The sequence below is a fragment of the Oreochromis aureus genome, linkage group 11, assembly GCF_013358895.1.
Source record: "Oreochromis aureus strain Israel breed Guangdong linkage group 11, ZZ_aureus, whole genome shotgun sequence".
NCBI lineage: Eukaryota > Metazoa > Chordata > Actinopteri > Cichliformes > Cichlidae > Oreochromis > Oreochromis aureus.
The window spans coordinates 30,136,031-30,155,600 of record NC_052952.1 but is presented as its reverse complement, the minus strand read 5'-3'; the positions used below and the strand labels follow the sequence as shown (position 1 = coordinate 30,155,600).

General features: G+C 40.4%; 1 protein-coding gene across 1 annotated transcript in view; it reads left to right on the top strand.

Annotated features, from left to right (window-relative positions):
- The window catches only part of bbs9 (Bardet-Biedl syndrome 9), a 169,695-nt gene that overhangs the window by 104,789 nt on the left and 45,336 nt on the right, over positions 1 to 19,570 (top strand). The window contains exon 21 of the mRNA XM_031756711.2: positions 5,636 to 5,746. Coding sequence (XP_031612571.1) covers positions 5,636 to 5,746 — 111 coding nt within the window. The remainder of the gene's footprint in view (positions 1 to 5,635; positions 5,747 to 19,570) is intronic.

Here is a 19,570-nt window from a genome sequence, read left to right as displayed (position 1 = left end):
GGAAAAGATGGGCTGTGTTTGCACGAGCGTGCACACACATGTATGTATGTCTGTGTGTGCATGTGGAAGGTCGGAAGACACAGCACAGATTGAACTACATGTGTAAGTGTAGGTCATGTTTTCTGTGTGTTCCTGTTCAGCTGTCTTTGTTCTCTTGCCGTGGTGTTCAAATTGAAGAGTTTTCCTCCACGATGCTATATTTAAAACAGCAGAGTTCTATTTTTAGAAGAGATTGAACCGTTTACTGAAATTTGTTTAGTAATTCACACTTAGTGTTTTTTAGGCAGGAAGCTATAAGAATTCTTTCCTGAGCTGTTAAATATTCATTGCCTAAAATTGCTTGTTTACATTTGTTTTTAGTTTTTAGTGATTTTATTGCAGTGGAAAAAAATTGTTTGCGGGAACAACTCATAATGTATTTTTTCGAGGTGCTTTTGCCGTACTCACATGTGGTTTGTAAGTTTAGACTGTGAAGACTAGACAAAAGATACCAGGTGTCTGATTCAAGCACACAACTTTTTTTAAAGAATCACACTTCCTGGTTTTTGATGTGTGTTTTCAAAAGAATATTACTATGAGGCTGTGTGTGTGCAGAAATGTGCAGGTCTAATGTACTGAACGTGTATATATATCTGTGCGTACAAATGTGTATATTGACGGGGGAAAAAAACGTAAAAGACCACAGCCAAATTGCTGGTAACCACAGCGGCATAGTATCACCCCCATCTTCAAACCGCAGCCCAGAATAAAGCAGGAATGCACTGGTGTCTCCGTACTGCAAACCAAGAAAGAAATGTCTATTGAAAGCAGCTTAACCCCTCAACCAAGCTGCCCAAACTGTTCCAAAACTGTCCTAAAGCAGCCCCAAACTGTCACAGACTGGCCCAAATGGTCCCACGCCGTCCCACAATGTCTCAAATCATCACAAAATGGCTTAAACTTTCTTCAAGCTGTCCTCAAATTGTTGTTAAGTGACCCAAACCATTCCCATATATATACAAACAGACCCACAAATGCTCAGATTGTCTCTTAGGCTGAACACATTTTCCAAACGTCCAAGACAATTTCCCCAACTATGTCTCCTAAACTTTTCTTGTACCTCCTAATAAGCGCTAAACTTCTATTTGTTTTGGGGTATTTTCAGATTCAGGAGTTGTATAGATATTTTCTGTGTAAGCACAGAAAATAGAAGCTTTAACAGGCAGAAGAGCTGACCATGCCGTTCCCATTTGGGAATCCATTCAGAATGAAGTATAGATTATGATAACTGTTATTTATACTGCTAATACTACTTATGCTTATACGTTTTCTGCTATTGCTAGTACTAGTAGTAGTAGTAGTAGTAGTAGTTATATCCTGGTTATTATCGTTTGTGGGTGGCCTATCCAAACAATGATTAAATAGGCAGTCACATTTATTTTATATTCTATTGCTTCTTTGCGTGCAAAATATAAAGCACAGTCTTAAGTGTTTAAATCTTAAGATTCTCTAAAACCGATAGCTCATCAAATGAGATAAATATAGACTGTAACAGAGAACAATGTCACAACTCTACCCAGGTGGTATAATACCTACTATTTACAGAATGAGGGACAGGCTGGAATGTGTTGGAGGTCAGTGGTAAGAGACAGTCTGTGTGTTTCAGAGTAAGTTGCTCCAGAGGTGGGCTATTTCCTTACCTTATGTTGATGTGAGAATGAGGTTAAAACACATACACACACCCACAGATCCACACATTCCCCGTGAAATTGTAAGACAGCCTTAGAAAAACACCTTCCCAATTAAGATTGAGGCATATCCCATTTCAAACAACTGGGAGTGTGTGTGTGTGTGCGTGTGTGTGTGTGTGCACGCCTCTCTGTGCATGTGTAGCCACAGGCTGTGCTCTCACCAAAGAGAACAAGATTGGCTTTAGAAAAGGCCAGGATAAATATTAGAGAGGACTTAGGATAATCTGCACTCACACATACTCACACAGATGTAGACTCGGTGGGGGAGATGGAGACACACACATTCTCAGACACCTTAAGGTAGACGCGATGGCAGACACACACATGCACAGTCTGCTCTCATACATGCACAAACACACACACACAAGACAAAGAAACAATGCGTGGAGTGCACATTAAATGAAAGTACCGTGAAACTAGACAGATTCCTCAGGGAGCCGCAGAAATGGGGAGAGAGGGAAGGATGATAAGAAGGAAGGAAGTGAACGAGGATCAGGATAAGGGAGGATGAGAAATAAAGTTGGAAGGAGACAGAAAAAAGAAGAGAACTGAAGAAAAGAAAAAGGGATGAGGAGTGGAAAGAGAATGACAGAAGGAAGTAAACGAGTAGAAAGAAGGAAAGATCAGATGGCAACAGGGATGAAAAGAGGGAGAGGGGAGTAGAGGAATGAAGAAGCGATGAAGAGGAGACAAAAAGGGAGGGATGGAAAGGGAGGGCGAGGCTTGATGAGGAGACTGTGAGGTAGGACAGAGAGAGACAAGGCGTCCAATTCATCGGCCTCAGGAGCTCCCTAAATCCACACTGATCCATGGGATTCTAGCAGGGATTTCGTCACGCAGACACAATCACTCCTCTCACACATCCAGGTTCTCTCATACACGCACACACACACACACACACACACACACACACACACACACACACACACACACACACACACACACACACTCACGCACTTTAAACCTTATGTTTGATGCTGTTATTTCATTGCTACATTTACCTTTCTCAGAAACATCTTGAAAGATTTTGTTTATATTACATATGTTGGTGCAAATGTATGCAAACAGAAGAATTCAGTCTCGATGCAAGAGTCAAAAAGTGAAAGTTAATTTTGAAAAAAAATTCTTACACAATTGGACAGATGAAGAAATATCAAAAACTGTTTAGAGTTGAACTCTGAGCCACATTTTACTTGCATTAGGAAAACAAATACCTATTACATGTTTGTAGCAAAAAGGTTTTCATTTCATTTATTCAGCTTTATTTTCTTCATGGTTGACGAGAATACAAAATTAAAACATGAATATTTTGATGTCTTGCATCAGACTTGGTACATTTACAAATGCAAATTTTCAAGAAAACGTATTGTTAAATAACGTAACTTGTTTCTTAGTTCGCATTTGGTTTAGATTTGCATTTCTTTGTCTTTCTGCTTATAGTTTGTTCGTAGTTCTGGGCACTTTGAGTTTTGTATTCTGGCTCCTTTCTCTTCATTATTTTATTCTCAGTCCTGGTTCAGTCTCCTTTTATAATTTGCACTTACATTTAGTTTTCCTGCCCTCCTGTGTTTTCTGTGTCAAGTCTGCATATTTTTTCCATCCATCCATCCATCCATCCATCCTCATCCGCTTTATCCGAAGTCGGGTCGCGGGGGCAGCAGCCTAAGCAGAGAAGCCCAGACCTCCCTCTCCCCAGCCACCTCCTCCAGCTCATCCGGGGAACACCATGCGTTCCCAGGCCAGCCGAGAGATATAATCTCTCCAGCGCGTCCTGGGTCTGCCCCGGGGCCTCCTCCCGGTGGGACATGCCCGGAACACCTCACCCAGGAGGCCCGGGGAGGGTGCCCGAGGGCGAGCGTCTGGTGGCCGGGCCTTAGTCCATGGGGCCCGGCCGGGCACAGCCCGAAGAGGAGACATGGGCCCATCCTCCCGCAGGCCCACCACCCGCAGGAGGCGCCATAGGGGTCGGGTGCAATGTGTGTCGGGCGGTGGCCAGGAGCGGAGGCCCTGGCGGACCGATCCCCGGCTGCCAAGACTGCATATTTTTTCTTGTGTTTAATTACTTTCCGTTTCATTTTGTTAGTCTTTTGTCTCTTATGCTTTGTATTTAGTTTTACATGCCTTCGCGTGTTTTCTCAATTAGTTTCGGCTGTCCTCCCAGGTGTCTCCTGTTTCCCCTCATCACCTTGTATTTATTCCCTTAGTTTGTCTCAGTTCTTTGTCACGTCCTCCCTCATTCCTCATGGCTTTGTGTGTTTAAGCGCTGTGTTCCTCTGGTTTTTGGATGCCTTGTTTCTACTCAGACTTTGTTCTGTATTTTGTTGGAGTTTAGCATTAAAGCTGTCTCTCGTGTCCTGCATTTGCGTCCACCTTTTGCCTGCTACATAGCAGCAGGCCTACATAACATTAATAACAATTTGGAATCATTATAAACCATTAGAAATTAAAATGCAAAAACAATATTCAACTTATAGGAAAAGAATGCTAACGGTGACATCTTAAATACGGTATGAGTCCTGTCTCGTCACCTACTTACGCTGATTGTTATACATGTCTTTTCTGTTATTTGTAAATGTTGATCTAAATCGAAATCATAAGACTAAATAGCTTAATTAATACCCAATTGCTACGAAATGTGATTTGGTACAACATTTTGTTACAGGTCAGACACTATAACACTTGGATTATTACCAATGATAGGGGCTTTAATTGGGTAACATATAAATGGCTTCCTCCTACAGGCCAAAGACATTAAGTTAGTGGGGTTAGGTTAACTGGTGATTCTAAATTGCCCATAGGTGGGAATGTGAGTGCAAATGGTTGTCTGTCTCTAAAACAGAGTGGCGACCTGTCCAGGGTGTACCCCGTCTCTTGCCCTAAGACAGCTGAGATGGGCTCCAGCCCCCACGCGACCCTGAATTTGATAAGTGGAAAAGAATGGATGGATGCAGGATGGATGAATGAATGGATAAATTAAGATGGAAATGACTGAAAAAAAACAGCCACACCCATCGTTTGCAGCAACGACTTGCAGATTTTTATTTCGATGATGGTTCATTGGACAAAACATGCAAATTTTTGGAAAGATTCACCACTCTCTGGAAACTGTGACCGTCTTTTACCCTTAAACTTTAAGCCTCTGGTAACTGTTAAAACACATGTATAACGTGCACATGAACATGCAGACGTTGGGTTTGATTTATGTGCATAAAAATGACAGTACATTCCCTCGATCATGCAGTTTGTGGATACAAATACACAGAACAACTGCAATGTATTTGAAGTAAATATTTTAATCGATTACAATATAGATATTACAAATCTAGGTACCCTAGGCAGTATATAGGCTAGATTTCATCAAGTTTGAACATGTTGTCTAGGGTTAGGAGTTTGGGAAAAAACATGCAGACATAGTTATGCTTTTAAAGTATAGGGAAGGATTAGCTGCTCTGTATATAGAACACATTAGTAAATGTTGTACTAAATAATGAATGTAATAAAATAAGACTATAGGAATTCCTAATTATTCCATACACCGACAATCTAATCAGGACTGTAACTGTGCTGCTCCTTGGATACAAAGATTTATGTTGTTATGGCAACCCAATGGCTTTGCAGCTCAGAGGATCAAAACTGAAAGCAAAAGGGGGAAAAAACACATGAGAGTTTTATGATATTGCTTTATAGTGTAAATCTGAGAACTGATTTAAAAGTCTTTGTCATGATTTCCAGAAGAAAGGCACTTTTTAAAATGCCTGGCTTTTTTAATGAAACTGCTCACTTGCCTGTGGTTGAACTGCATCACATGTGTGTGTCATAACAATGTGTTTTTAAGAAAAAAAGAAAGAAAAAAAGACTTGTTGAACTCATTTTTGTAATGATTTTCCTTCATATTTTTCACTCAGGAGGTGTTGAGCCCATAGCAGAGCTGGCTGGTGATGGGGAGGAGATTGAAGTTCCACAGGAGGCGACCAAGTTCATTAAGAAGAAACAGCCATCTAAGAAAACCAAGAAAGGTAGGATCACAAACTCTATTTCCTTCCTTTGTCTCTTTATTTGGAGCTGGATATTCTCCAGCTCTTAGACTCATCCGTGGCTCTGCTTCTTCTTGTCACACTTCCAAGCAGCCCATATCACCCCAGCAGTACATCCGCTGCATTGCTCCCAGTTTTTTACTGAATCCTAACCGGAGGCCTGACAGTGATATCTGTTCTCTGTCTGTCACACTGTTGTAATCCACCTCTGTTTTCCTCACAGCATCATGCGCTTTCTCATCTGTTATTTGTATGTAACGCTTTGACTGCCGTTGGCTCGTGGTCAGAAGAATCTGCATGGTTTTGATTCTGATCTTTGCCAAAAGATCAAATCAAACAGCAAATTTGGTTCTTCGGCTACAACACAAATAACTGTGCTTCCTTAGGTTTGTTGATTGTTTCTGTTTAAACCTGTCCCGCGCAGTTTTGTTGGTGTGACTTACAGTATGAGCAGAGTTTTAGATTAATGCTAACAGCTAAATCCCGGCTGGCCTTCTTCCATTGCTGAATTGCTTACAGCAGGCAGTGGATTTATGTTTGTTGAATCAGACAGGTTTAAACTGAAAATGTACTAGAGGACAGTTGCACCAGACTGGCAGGTAAGGTTTTGATCCTGGTTATAAAACAAAAGTCTGGAGTGTCTCTTTCAATCAGAATGATGGACACCTCAGTGGGTTTTTTTCCCCCCACAATATGACAGGAGATGTTAGATCATGTCCATCTGGTTTACAGTTACCAGAACTTCACTCTCATTTTGTGCTGGGTGTTGGTTGTATTAAGTTCTCACTCTCTTTATGTTTCCATCCTTCTGGCTCTGCTCTGAGTCTGTTCTTCTATCTACGAGCCTGCACAGGAAATATCTGATTAGAAGAGAAGATATGTGGTCTTGAGTAGAGCTGTGTATTGTGACTATATTTATTGTTCTAATCAAGTGAGTCCTCCTTTCATTCTCTTCCTGCGATTCATCATCCTTTTATTTCTTTTCATTCAAGTTTTTTTCTTCTTTCCTTTCCTCTCTGCTTTTTTTCCTCTCTCAGTTACTTACCAAATTAGTTTTATCTGAGATGATATAACACATCATTTGAACCCACACAGAAAGACACTGGCCTTAACACAAAAACAATAAATACATATTGTTTCCGAGCTCCTGCCTTGGTCACACATACATATACACACACACGGACCCACATACCCAGCCTCCTGCCAGAAAGGGGCTTCTGGTTTGCATTGAGTACAAATCCGAGTTTTATGACAGTTTGTCTTTCCTAAACCAGGGTGGATAGATTCTCTTTGATGAGCTCTACTTTCGTTAGTGGTTGGGGTGGACGTGTGTGTTACTGTGCACGTACGTGTGCACGCGTGTGGTTAATCCACTCAGGCGTCACCGCTAATGAGAAGGGGAGGTGTGGGAGACACCGAGAAGGTGACACGGGGATCATTAGATACCCACACATATACATACAGTACAGCTATACACACTCATGCACGCTAACACACACACGCACACGCACAGCCAGCATGGTTGTCAGAAGTCTGTGCTCTCTGAGCTTAGATATATGGCTTTCAGGCACACATGGGGTGGATGTTGAGGGTATAATATGCCTTTGTTCTTAAATGTGTTTCAGCACTTTTTAAGTCTTGAAAATTCAAGTCTACCATAAAGGAATTACAATCAGGAAATCTATAAATATTACAAATAAACATGTATTTTTGTTTAGAATTTCACCTTACTAATTGAAAAAATTACAACGCCAAAAAAAAAAAAAAATCAAACAGTTGCATTAAATTTAAAATGATGTGACTTCTTTCCCATCATGAATGCACTCTTTCCTCAATGAAGGTTTCTTCAATTACTTTATTAATGTAACCCCTCAAACCTCACCAAAATTATGCATGTGACATAAAATCTCATTATATTTTAAAGAACTACTTGGGATCTGCTTTTTTCATTAATTGTGGTTACATGCTTAAACCAAACCAGCTTTGATGTCTTTGAAACGTGCCACCTAAAAGCATATAGGCACTAAATTAGACTAGAAAATGTCTGTGTTCTCTTCTGTCCTCAACCTGGAGCAACAAAGTGTTTTTTTCTTGCTTGCTTGTGTGAGCCTGTCTGATAAAAGTGCTCTCTATTTCACAAATGTGATATGTGTAAGTATATTGAATTACTATATTGCATTTCAATGAGCCAGTGGGCAACTGTGAGTAAATGAATTAGGAAATGCTGATGTGAGATTTTATGACTGTAAGCAACAACCCACAGTTACCTGCTGTGTGTGTGGAGCCCAGCAGGATCAGAGGTCACTTGCAGTGGCGATGCACCCTGCTGCCGCCAACCTGCTGCTCCGGAACAACTGCTCATTTTCTGAAAGCAGTATAGCACTTGTAATAGTGCATTTATTAGCTGCACTGAGCTCAATGCCAACACACTGTTAACTGCCATAGCCATAATTCAGTGTGCAATTATTTGAGCTTCATTATTTGTCTGTCTGATGAGCCAGAGGTTTTATATCAAAACAGAGACTTAACAGTGCTTCCCTTCTGTGGCTTTCTCTCTTTCTCCCTCTCTCTCACACACACACACACACACACACACACACACACACACACACACACACACACACACACACACGTCACTTTTGCCAGACATGATTGAAAAAAGCAAAATGAAAATGATCCCCAATTAGTAATGTTTGTCATGGAAACCTCCACAGCAAGTCTGTGGTTTGCGCTTAAATTGAGAAGAGGAAGGAGGGACGAAGGGAATGAGGGAAATGATTGGGGGAAGAGAGGAAGGGGAAAGGAGGGAGTGGGGGGGTTGCATCATGTCCAGACTTGTCCTGTAGCTGCCACTCCTCCTCCTCCTGATCAGACAGAAAGACAGAGGGAGAAAATAAGAAACAGCAGTGGCTTGTAAAGCCCTTTCACATAATAATGTGATTGTTTATTAAACTTTGTAGTGAAAGTCTCTGCAGCTTGTTGGTGTTGCTCAAGGACATTTCAGCATAGAGGATGTTTCCATGTTTAAAGGCTTAACTCGGGAAAACACTGCCTGCAATTCACTATAACAATTCACTGTGCCACCACAAAAACTAATTTTGTTAGCATCATGCTTAAGTCGTTACAAGATTATTTTTTTATGCTTCATGCACAACCCTACATGAGGTTTTAAGTGTTTATTCTTCACATCCTTGTTTTGTGTTGAGTCAGTGACCTTTGTTTCTGTCAGCTCTTATAAATAAGATGATGTTGAAAACAAACACATGGCACAAATAAACATAAAGTTTCTTTTTTTTTACCCAAATATGAACTTTACCAATGACCATTAATCTTTCAGTACTGCCCTGTGCAAAAGTAGATAAATCAGTTTGTTTATCACAGCTGCTAGTGCTCAGAAAATAACCTGAAGCTGAGCATCCTTAAAACAAAAGAACTCATAATAGACTTCAGGAGGCTCAGACAGGTCCACTCCCCTCTCATTATAAATGGAGAATGGGTAGAATCTGTCTCAACCTTTGGGTTTCTGGGCAGATCTTACCTGGACCCACAACAGCAATGCCCTGGTAAAGAAGGCCCAGCAGCAGCTTCCTCCATGTCCTGAGGAAAAATAATCTGGACCAGAAGCTGCTGCTGGCCTTCTACTGACTCTCTGTGGAGAGCGTGCTCTTCTTCTTCTGCCTGGTTGTTTTTGATATGCAGGGGCCACGCTGTGAGAACACGAAGGCGGCGCAGAGGGTAATTAACATTGCCCAAAAAAATCATTCACTGCCCTCTGCCACCCCTGGAGACTATCGCCAGATCCTCCTGTCTCAGGAAAACCAGGGCCATCGCAGGTGACCCCCTGCACCCCGCTCAACACCTGTTTGACCCAGTCGGTGCCTCGGGCCAGTCAGGTTCCACACCTCCACCTATCAAACAGCTTCTTTCCCTGGGCCTTTCTGACCGTCAATAAACACTATCTACTCACAGCCCACCCATGCCCACCAACCGCACCAATCTGAGCCATGGTCTGAGTTACCCTCATCACTCAGGCCACTCACACGTACTCTAATCAGACCAATTCTTTTCTTTGCACTACCTGTTTATTTCTGCTGTCTACTATTTATATTTTATTCCGACACAGTTGGTGTGGAGCACCAACTGTTCAAGGACTATTGTATTGTATTGTATTGTATTGTATTGTATTCTATTCTATTCTATTCTATTCTATTCTATTCTATTCTGTTCTTAAATTTCCGTTACCTGGTGGGTGACCTGGAGTAAATACTGTGTCTGTGGTATCAGACACAGTCTGCTTATTACATATGATTCCAGTATATTGGTGATCTTCTGTCAGTGGTTTATGTGTGGCCCACCACATACAGTAGCATTTTGTCTTATGGTGGCAAAATGCCAAAACTGCCTTTGGGTAGACAGGCTAGCTCGTAACTCCCATAAAACTAAAAAGCAAGGTGATAGAGAACAACTCAGCTTAAAGCCCACATGATGCAGACAAAGACACACACAACTACCTCCGTCTTCCGCCTACCTGTCTATGACTTAAAAGTAATTAGGCACATTGCCAAACCCCACACTACACACAGACCTTTCTGTTAGAGTGCATGGCAGCCGGAAAGCACATTTGGTTTACTTGAAAGGCATCAAAAGGCATCTGAGAGCAGGACAGAGGAGGAGAGAGGGTGAGAGAACAGTGGAACAAACTCTCTTTCCTTTCCTTGAAAAGGTGGGATGAAAGAGAGATGAAAGAGAGAGTGTCTACCTTCTTCTCTTTCCTGGTGCTGCATCTTTTTTTGTTGTTGCTCTGCTGCTCCACCCCTACAGCCCACCTGGGATCACAGACATGATCCAGAGCAAGGACATACACACACACACACACATGCACGCACTCACGCATGCACACACGCACGCATGCACGCACGCACAACACAAATGACAACATGTAGGCACATACAACCAAACAGGAAGCTATATACAGATTGTGTGAACACACAAGACATATTACACACATGCATTTATACATATCTTTCTTTATTAGAAGAGAAGATTGGACTTGAACTCAGCCCTAACTGTGAGTTCGGTCTCTTACCTCATTTCTGTCCTTGAGTCAGTAGAGGATTCATTAGATACAGTGTCAGTCTGTGGTCATTGATCTTCTTTAGCCACGCCATTATAGATTTATGTTATTAGCAGCAGCAATTAGCAACCATAATAGGGCCTTGACCTTTTTTACTCACATCTTCAGAAATCCTGGATGTGTATACTGCCATCAAACATCAGCCATTAACTCCAATCATTAGCTTTCTCTATTGGTTATCGATAAAGGTCATTCTGGCATGTCAGTAGTGCTTGTGCAGCCTGGCAGTTTGCATTACCTATTTACTTTCACCCGTTTGAACGTACTTTCTGTATTAGCTTGAAAAGGTTTGTCGATTATGCCTTGAATCCAGATAAAGGATGTTACACATCACTGACTCTTTGTATCAGTTAGAAAAAAACAAAAACGAGTGAAAAGAAAAACTGCATTCACACATGAGGTCTGGACAAAATCCAAATCTTGTTGCCCTTTCTCACACGTAGAGCACAACAGGGGATTTTCCATCTTAGATGGATTCTCACTGTAGGATACTCCCACTCACTGTGTGAATTTGTGCTGAGTTTGAATCCAGTCGGTCATTACACAAGGGAGCTGCAAGATAAAGTTCATTATAATTTTCTCATCCTGCCGATTTGGACATTTGTGTTTCTAATAATATCTGCATTGCATTTGTGAAAACCCCTACAGATGAGACAAGTGGATGAGTCAGCCTTCGAGGTTATCAGTCATGTAAAACTCCCAATGAAAGGTACCCTGTTTCAAACAAGACATCCTAGTAAGTAAACACAATTAGCATTTCCCTGTGTTCACATCATCCAAAGAACTGTGAAAATGTGTCTAATAAATCAGTAATTCAAAAATAACCAAAACAATGCACACATCAAAGACAGCAAATGCTTTTCTTTGTACTTTGCAGCTGAGCTGTTCAATATTTTAGTCAACATTTCATTGTTTGGCTCATCAGCAAGATGTTGTGTTGACAGGGAAACAAGTAATGTTGAATTCAGAGACGTTTTGAAGCCCTTTTATGTGATGATTTGGAACAGATAAGCTTGTAATTCACACGACTATGTGAGTCTTTAGTTTTTTGGCACACAGTGTTCTTGTATTCACTCACCGAGTGGGCCATGCTCCACACCTTCATCGCTGAGGTCGCTGCAAGGTGCTGTTTGTTGGTAGCCCCCGAAATACATGTTGGACACAAGATGTCAAGTCAGCCATGAAGAGGCTGAAGAAAGAGTCCTCCTGTGATTAGTTAGGTTGTAGGAATTTGTGGTGACCAACAGGTAGGGGCAGGTTGAGAGTAGTGCAGTTTTGACAGTAGCTGAAATAGACTTTTGGTCATCCTCAAAGTGATTCTGGCAAATTGTCAGGTGGCTAAGGAGAGGAAGGGGATGTTCTGCCCACATGATGCAGTCAGGCTAAAGTGCTGCTTAACTCACATGGGGGTGTAGTTAATCACCGACAAGAATACTTTCTGATACTGTATGCTGAGGTACCCTACTCTATTGTATAATATATTATACTGAGATCTCCTCAGTTCTGCTGATTCACATCCTGTTTGTATAACACTGGACCGCCACACAGATCAGACAAGCATCAACCTCCTCGGGATTCTTGAGGTGGTCAGAGTTTGCCCAAGCAGTAGACATGTGCGTTGTTGATTCTGAGAGACCGTATGACCATGTCTCTCAGGGTGCACTGTGGTTGGTTCTTCCAGACTTTGAAGGTGTCGGGCTTCTTACAGGCTATTCATACCTTGTAAAACCATAGTGAGAGCATGGCTGTCATTATAAGTCCGACTCCTCTGTGTTTTCTGGATTCTCTCAGGGCTGCTCACTGTCACCTGAATTTCTAGGTATAGCCAAAGGGTGAAAGGCTTGGTGGCCTCAGTATTGTGTCTTTTCTTTTTTTGAATGATGTGATCCACTTCATTTGAGTGGTGACCTCCAGCTTATGCTGAGGTGGGTTGCAGTAAAATGAAAAGTGGTGCGGATAAGAACTGGCACCTCTAAATCATTGTAACTATCTGTTGTGGCAAAGAGAGAAATCAGGGGCAGGTTAAGGGTAGTGCAGCTTTGACTGTGGCTGAAACAGACTTAATGATTTACTGGTTAATCTGCATTCCTACTATCACTCATGAACTTTGGAAAGTGATTGAAAGTATAAGCAAATTATGAGTAGAATTACAGTTTGCTCATCAGCAGCTTTGAGTCTATAGGTGTCTATATTTAGGAATTTAATTGTGAATAGTTTCAAGCTGGTTTCAGGTCTTGTGTATGATTCACACAACATATGATGTTACTTTCACCAAATTTAGATGCAGACAGATGAATAAATCTACACAAACATACCCATCCATTGCAGCTTCCTTCCCAAGTAAGTTGTGTTGTCTGCGACAGAGTGACGCCACGCAGGTAATGAAACTTGTAGTGGCTCAGTGAGAATCGGTGTTAAGAAACCAGAGGAAACTTGTACTAACATGGCTGAAATACACAGTCCTGCTGTGTCTATCTGTCTGTCAGACTACAGAAGCACGGTGAACAGAGCTATCAACTTACTGTCACACAGGGTGGCTGCTACTCACATCCAGAAGCCACACACACATGCACACATCACTCTCAGCAGGCAGGTTTCCTCATCCTGAACAGGATTCTCTGGGGCTGTGGCCAGAGTTTCTGACCCAAGGATTTCTGTTGTAGTCGTGTTCACGGTTGTTGATGGGTGTGACAGATAGCGGTCTGGATTCCCAGCTCACCCCCCATGAATAAAAACACAGACAGAAAATGAGCCCTTGTTTGACCCTCCATACACACACACACACACACACACACACACACACACACACACACACACACACACACACACACACACACACACACACACACACACACACACACACACACACACACACACAGAGTTAATGTTAAGTGTCCTTACAGATGGAAAGCAAAATATGTGGCTGATGGCTCTAGCCTTGAATGTTGGATGTGTATGTGGAGATGAAGTATGTGTCAGTGTAAATGTTTAATGGTGCTTATGGTCTGTAAAAATGGGTGTGGTCATTACTCAGGATAAAACCTCTAATCTGTACATAAGGAAATGCATATTGCTTGGGGGGCACAGGTTTTATAAAGTTACACCTATATGAGCTTGTTAATTATTGCCACTGGCGACTGACACTGTGATAGCACATTAATCATCCTCCTTGCAGTCTGATTTACTATTTGTATATGTGTATAGATTAATAAATTAGTTACATGAGAGCAGATTATCCAAATGTAAAATGTCTTGCTTGACTTTCCATTCTTGATTTTTAAGATTTCATGTTATGGTTTTAAATTCTTTAGTGGGTTGGCACCAACATGTCTTACTGATCTTATGCCTGTTTGAGATCACTAAGGTCTGCTGACCAGTTACTCCTCCATGTCCTAAAGACTGAACTTAAGAACATGGGGAGATCAGCTTTTCAGCCACAGAAACTGTATAGTGAGTTTGCCTCTGATGTTAATGACAAGGTGACTGTGGGGCAGGCAGGTTACGACCCAAACGAAGGACTCCAAAAGCACCAAGTAAAACTCAAAAAACACTTTATTGCTGAAGCTTACAAAGGGAATATGACAAAGGCCAGGAATGAATGAACAAACTTAAGGAATCTAACTAGGAACACATGAAACAAAAAGCAGACAGTCTAGAGGGAGAACACGACAAAGGGCAAGGGAAGCCTGAGAGAATATATACACACTACACACACTAGGTAATTACAGGAGATGGAAAACACCAGGGAACACAGCTGACTGGAATCTGACTAACAAGAGCAGAGGTAAACACAACACACGGATGAGGGAATAAAACAGAAAATAACAAACAAAGACCAGGACAAAGACATGTTAACTTGACACAGTTACAGGAGATAAATAAACATGGAGACATGACTGACTGGAGAGACAGAAGGGGATCACAAAAGATGATAACTAAAGATTACATCACCTAATGAGGAACACAGACTGAAGCACAAGCCAACATTATACTGAAATGACTGGATGCTGAGCTAGAAGATAAACTACATCTCAAAATCCAAAGGAAAAAATCATTATCTCACAGAAAACCCAAAACATCACAAAACTCAAAATGTTGGGTGAGGACCGTGACAATTAGCATGGATGGCCACCCTGCATATTATTAAAAATACACCTTAAAACTAATTTTTATTCTTTGGCTTTCAACCCAAACTAAGAGTTGGAGACACTTACTTAAATAATTGTTTTTTTTTTTTAATCTGTTAGATATATTTATTGATATGTGTGTGTCTATGTGTGTATAGCGTATCTGATATTTTATTATATAACCTTCCTTTTATATGTACAGTTCTTTGGTCAGCTTTGTTGTTTTAAATGTGCTTCATAAATAAGTAAAATTAGATTGGAAAATTTTATATAATGTTACAGTGGTGATTACCTGTTTTTAACATGACTGTTTGGGGAGTTTTTTTTATCTGTAAGCACAGCCACTATCAGCCACCTACTGTTCAAAACTTCTGTTTCCAAGGAGCAGCCAATCAGAAGACAGTTGGCTTATAGGGGGGTGGCCTTAAAAGGAGGCCAGCTAATTTGGATCGATTTGCTGGGTGAACTGATAGAATAGGATAGAATAGAATAGAATAGAATAGAATAGAATAATCCTTTAATTGTCCCACAAGGGGAAATTTGGTTGTAACAGCAGCCAAAAAGACACATATACAAACAAACAGTACACAGGACACAGAACAGAAACATACACAATTTTTCTTACATATTTACATTAAGGACAATGGTTACTATATTCAGAGAGTACTGTACAGTTATTAAATGATGGACTACACCAAAGCCCATTTTAACAATATATAGAAATATAACAAGTCCAGTAATAACAGTAGTAAAGTTACTGTAAAGAACTCCAAAATCTGAATGTTTGACAGTGTAAAATGATTTGTTTAGGCCTCCATTATCTTCTCTCTCAAAAATGGAAAGAGCAAGACATTGTGGAATGTGTGCGAATGTCTATTTGTGTTTGTGCACATGAGCAACTATGTATTTGTGCATAAAACCTGCAGCAGATTCACTGCAGTTCTTCTTACACTTGTTTCGTGTCATCCCATAATGCAAATTGAGGTTGGCAGTGTCCCTATTCCTGCCAGCACAACCAGTAACACAGCAAACTGGCCGGACCTGTGACCTGTCAGCCAAATTCACCATGACTTAAAAGATGAAAATATTTATGACTTGCATGCAAACAAGTGATAATAATTCAGCTGTGGATTGGTTCTGGTAATTTGCAGGGAGAAAAAAAGAATTCCCCTTCTGTGTTTTTAGATTTAGAGGCACGTTGGAGTGCCACAAGAGTTTATATTTTTGCCTAATCGGGGGTTACATGGCATTTAAATTAGTGTGGCGTGTTCACTAAATTACAGCTGGGTTTTAAACGCGTGTCCCCAAAGTCAAACATGTCAAATGGGTGTTCTCAAAATAAAACTGCTTTCTTCCCTTATTCCAAATCATCACGTGTGTGCTCCTCCAGTCCAGCTTGGTGTTGAACGTGAGCTCTACACATCCAAATGTTTGTCAACCAATTTAAAGTCCAATCTTCCGCAATTGTCAGTTCCTGGAACTGTAGTGTAAGTCCCTCATATCCAGCTCGTAAATTCATTTGAACCTCAGTCAGAGTTCCCTAAAGTCAGTTTGTCAAGTGTGAGCTGGCACTTCAGACCACCTTCAGACATGCACTTTTTTGTTTTTTTTAAGTCTATGGCATCATCAACTGAGATAAAGATGCAAAACAACCATCTGTATCTTTCATATCATTTTCAGGTTGCCCTACATTCAGCTAAGACAAAAGGTTATTGGACAAAAATAAGGATAGGATTTTGAAAATTCTCTCTTTCCCAACAAAAGCTCATGAATTTTCTTGATTTCCTTTTTTTTTTAAACATCTTGAACTTGTTTCCTACTTTCTGCAGATCTTACATCCCTGTTCAGTGTTTGTTGTTTTAAGTTATTGCAACACTTACACCAAATGTAATTTGGTAACACCTTTTAAAAAGTAAAACCATATTTAAAACTATTCTTAAATTCATGTTTCCAAGGGTCAAATGTAAACCAAAGTATGAAAACCATCCAACATCAAAATACCCATCAAAAGGCTACAAGCGTTTCCTTTTAAGCAAATTTTTTCTCAGGTTATTAAAAAATAAAGCCAGAGGATTAAGAAAAAACATTTCCAAATATGTTAATTTAGTTTCCTCACCAAAAATGAGGGTTTATATATGAATAAAGTGGAAGCATATCTGAGGTCACTGTCAGAGATAAGAAGCAACTGCAGAAGGAACAGAGACTCCCCTCTATGATCCTAACTGCACAGGAAAGAAAGGTCATCCCATCATCGCTCTGACCTCTTGTCTCCTTTTAATCTCCAGGCTTGTAACTTGTCAACAACATTTTTAGGTAGCAACATTTGCTCTTATACTGTAACTCCTAAGCTTACGCATGCCAACAAAATCCCCACCGCATGGCTATCAGACCATCTCATGAGCTATTTGTTGGCTCTGGTTGTGTTGACGGAGCGCTGATGAGATGCTTGGCTGTTTAATGTGTATGTAATGTTCCACTAATGTCTCTGCAGCAGCTTTATCTGATATGCTATTCTTGGTCAGAAGCTAATGCTCGCAGATATAAATGAGGACGCTGTTCCAAATATTTGTTGTTTGGTCGGGTACCAGGTTGGACTAATGCATATGGCCTTGTGGCACCCTGTAATGGAAAGTTCAAGAGTTTTAAGCCTTTTAATAGCCATTAAGTCCTGTCATTGACCTTGTGTTGGGATAGCTCATTCAGTGTTATTTGTCTTGGAGATGGTGATAAAGTTCTGTAAAAGCAGGATTCTGGAGAGTGTCTTGAAGCCTGTGGGAAAACCAGACATGTTAATGAACCAGTTACCTTTTTTGGGGGGGGGTTGTGTTTGTTTTTTTTGTTTTGTTTTGTTTTTTCTGCTAAGATGATGCAAAGAGCAGAAGCTCAATTAGTTTCGCGTGCAGTAATAAATCTTATGCTGCTCATTTAGATGGAAAAAAATGTCTCCTGGCATTTCTCATTTCTCATCACAACCTACTGATACAGTAACACGTATTAATAAAATGTGAAACTGTCAAATGGTGCAACCTAGGTCACGGCTGAAGACCAGAGGTGACCATGCTTTCGCTTTGTTCCAGAGGTTAGGTGCAACTAATCTCCCACAAACTATTTGCACATCTGATTTAATCCAGACTTTTAAATCTCGATTGAAAACTTATCTATTCGGCTTAGCCTTCCCGGCTATCTAGAGCACGCTTCTTGTAAGTGTACTCTCATGTAACCCCTTTTCTTCTGTTTTGTTGAACATTGTTTTGTATTGATTTTACCTTTGAAGTTTTTTTTTTGATATCTGCTTACCTTGTATGCTTGATTAATCAATGCTTTCCACCTGCTAGCGCATTTGCATTTGTATTTTGCTACTGCTTTTACTGGATTTTGTGAAGCACTTTGGCGTACCTCTGGTTTTAAATGTGCTATACAAATAAAGCTGTGTTGTATTGTATTGTATTACACGCCTGTGTTGTATTCATACAGTGAAATTAAGTTGGTTAAAAGAATTATGGTGTTTTCATTCAAAATAGGATATCTTCTGTGATACACAGTTTTAGTAGGTTTCCTTTCACATTACTAATTAATGATAATTAATTACTAGTTACTAATTACAATCAATTGATGTGCAATATTGAGGAAATTTTGAAACGGGAAATCTTGATTTAATTGCAATTTGGGTAATTGCCTGATTTTTCTTTAAGCACAAGAGCTATAATGGCCAAGCATCCAAACATAAATTCCGACAATTATAGAAGCAGATTTTTCATGGAAACTTAACAAATTATCATAATTAATTTATTTTAACTTCTTTTCTTTTAAAATAGGATACATTCTGTAATACACCTTAATGATTTATTAGCTTTCCTTCTGCTTTAGGTTAAACAGTGAAGTCTAATAGACTTTTTATGGCTTAACCATCAAAAAAGGTTTAACCAATTAATGTGCGATATCGAGTAACTTTTGATTCATAGTTAAATAGTGTCAATGTGTTCAAAACACACATGTTTTGGCATCTCCAAAGATTTCATCTCTCAACAAACCAGCATCACACTTTTGGAGTTTCTCTGGTTTCAATAAGGAGAAAGAGGGAATACTTGAACTGAAAAAAACAGCCACTTTGGGAAAAATATATCAACTCTTATTAAGCCGGTATGACGCAATAGGGAGTTTCATCAAAGCAATCTAATTAATCAAAGGCGTGTTGATAAGTTTCTGTAAATTATGGCTAACAGAGAGTGGGAGAGAAGGAGGGAGGGAACAAAGAGGAAATAGATTTGGGGAAGAAGGGAGAAATAGGGAGAAAAAGAGGGGCAGGAACTATTCTGGCTATGATAGCCATCAACAAACCAGACAGTCTTTCAGAGGTGGAAACCCAGATGTGTATATGTGTGTTTCCCCTCAGGTCATGTAACATGTGGTAAGGAGGCTGTGTTTTTGCGGTAGTGTCCATTCAGGCTCTGGCTCCTGGGGGAACCTTCCAGAAGGAATGAACACGCTTCCTCTGGGAGACTGCTGTAGGAAGTGAAGCTTCCAGCTTAGTGGAACTGACCTTCA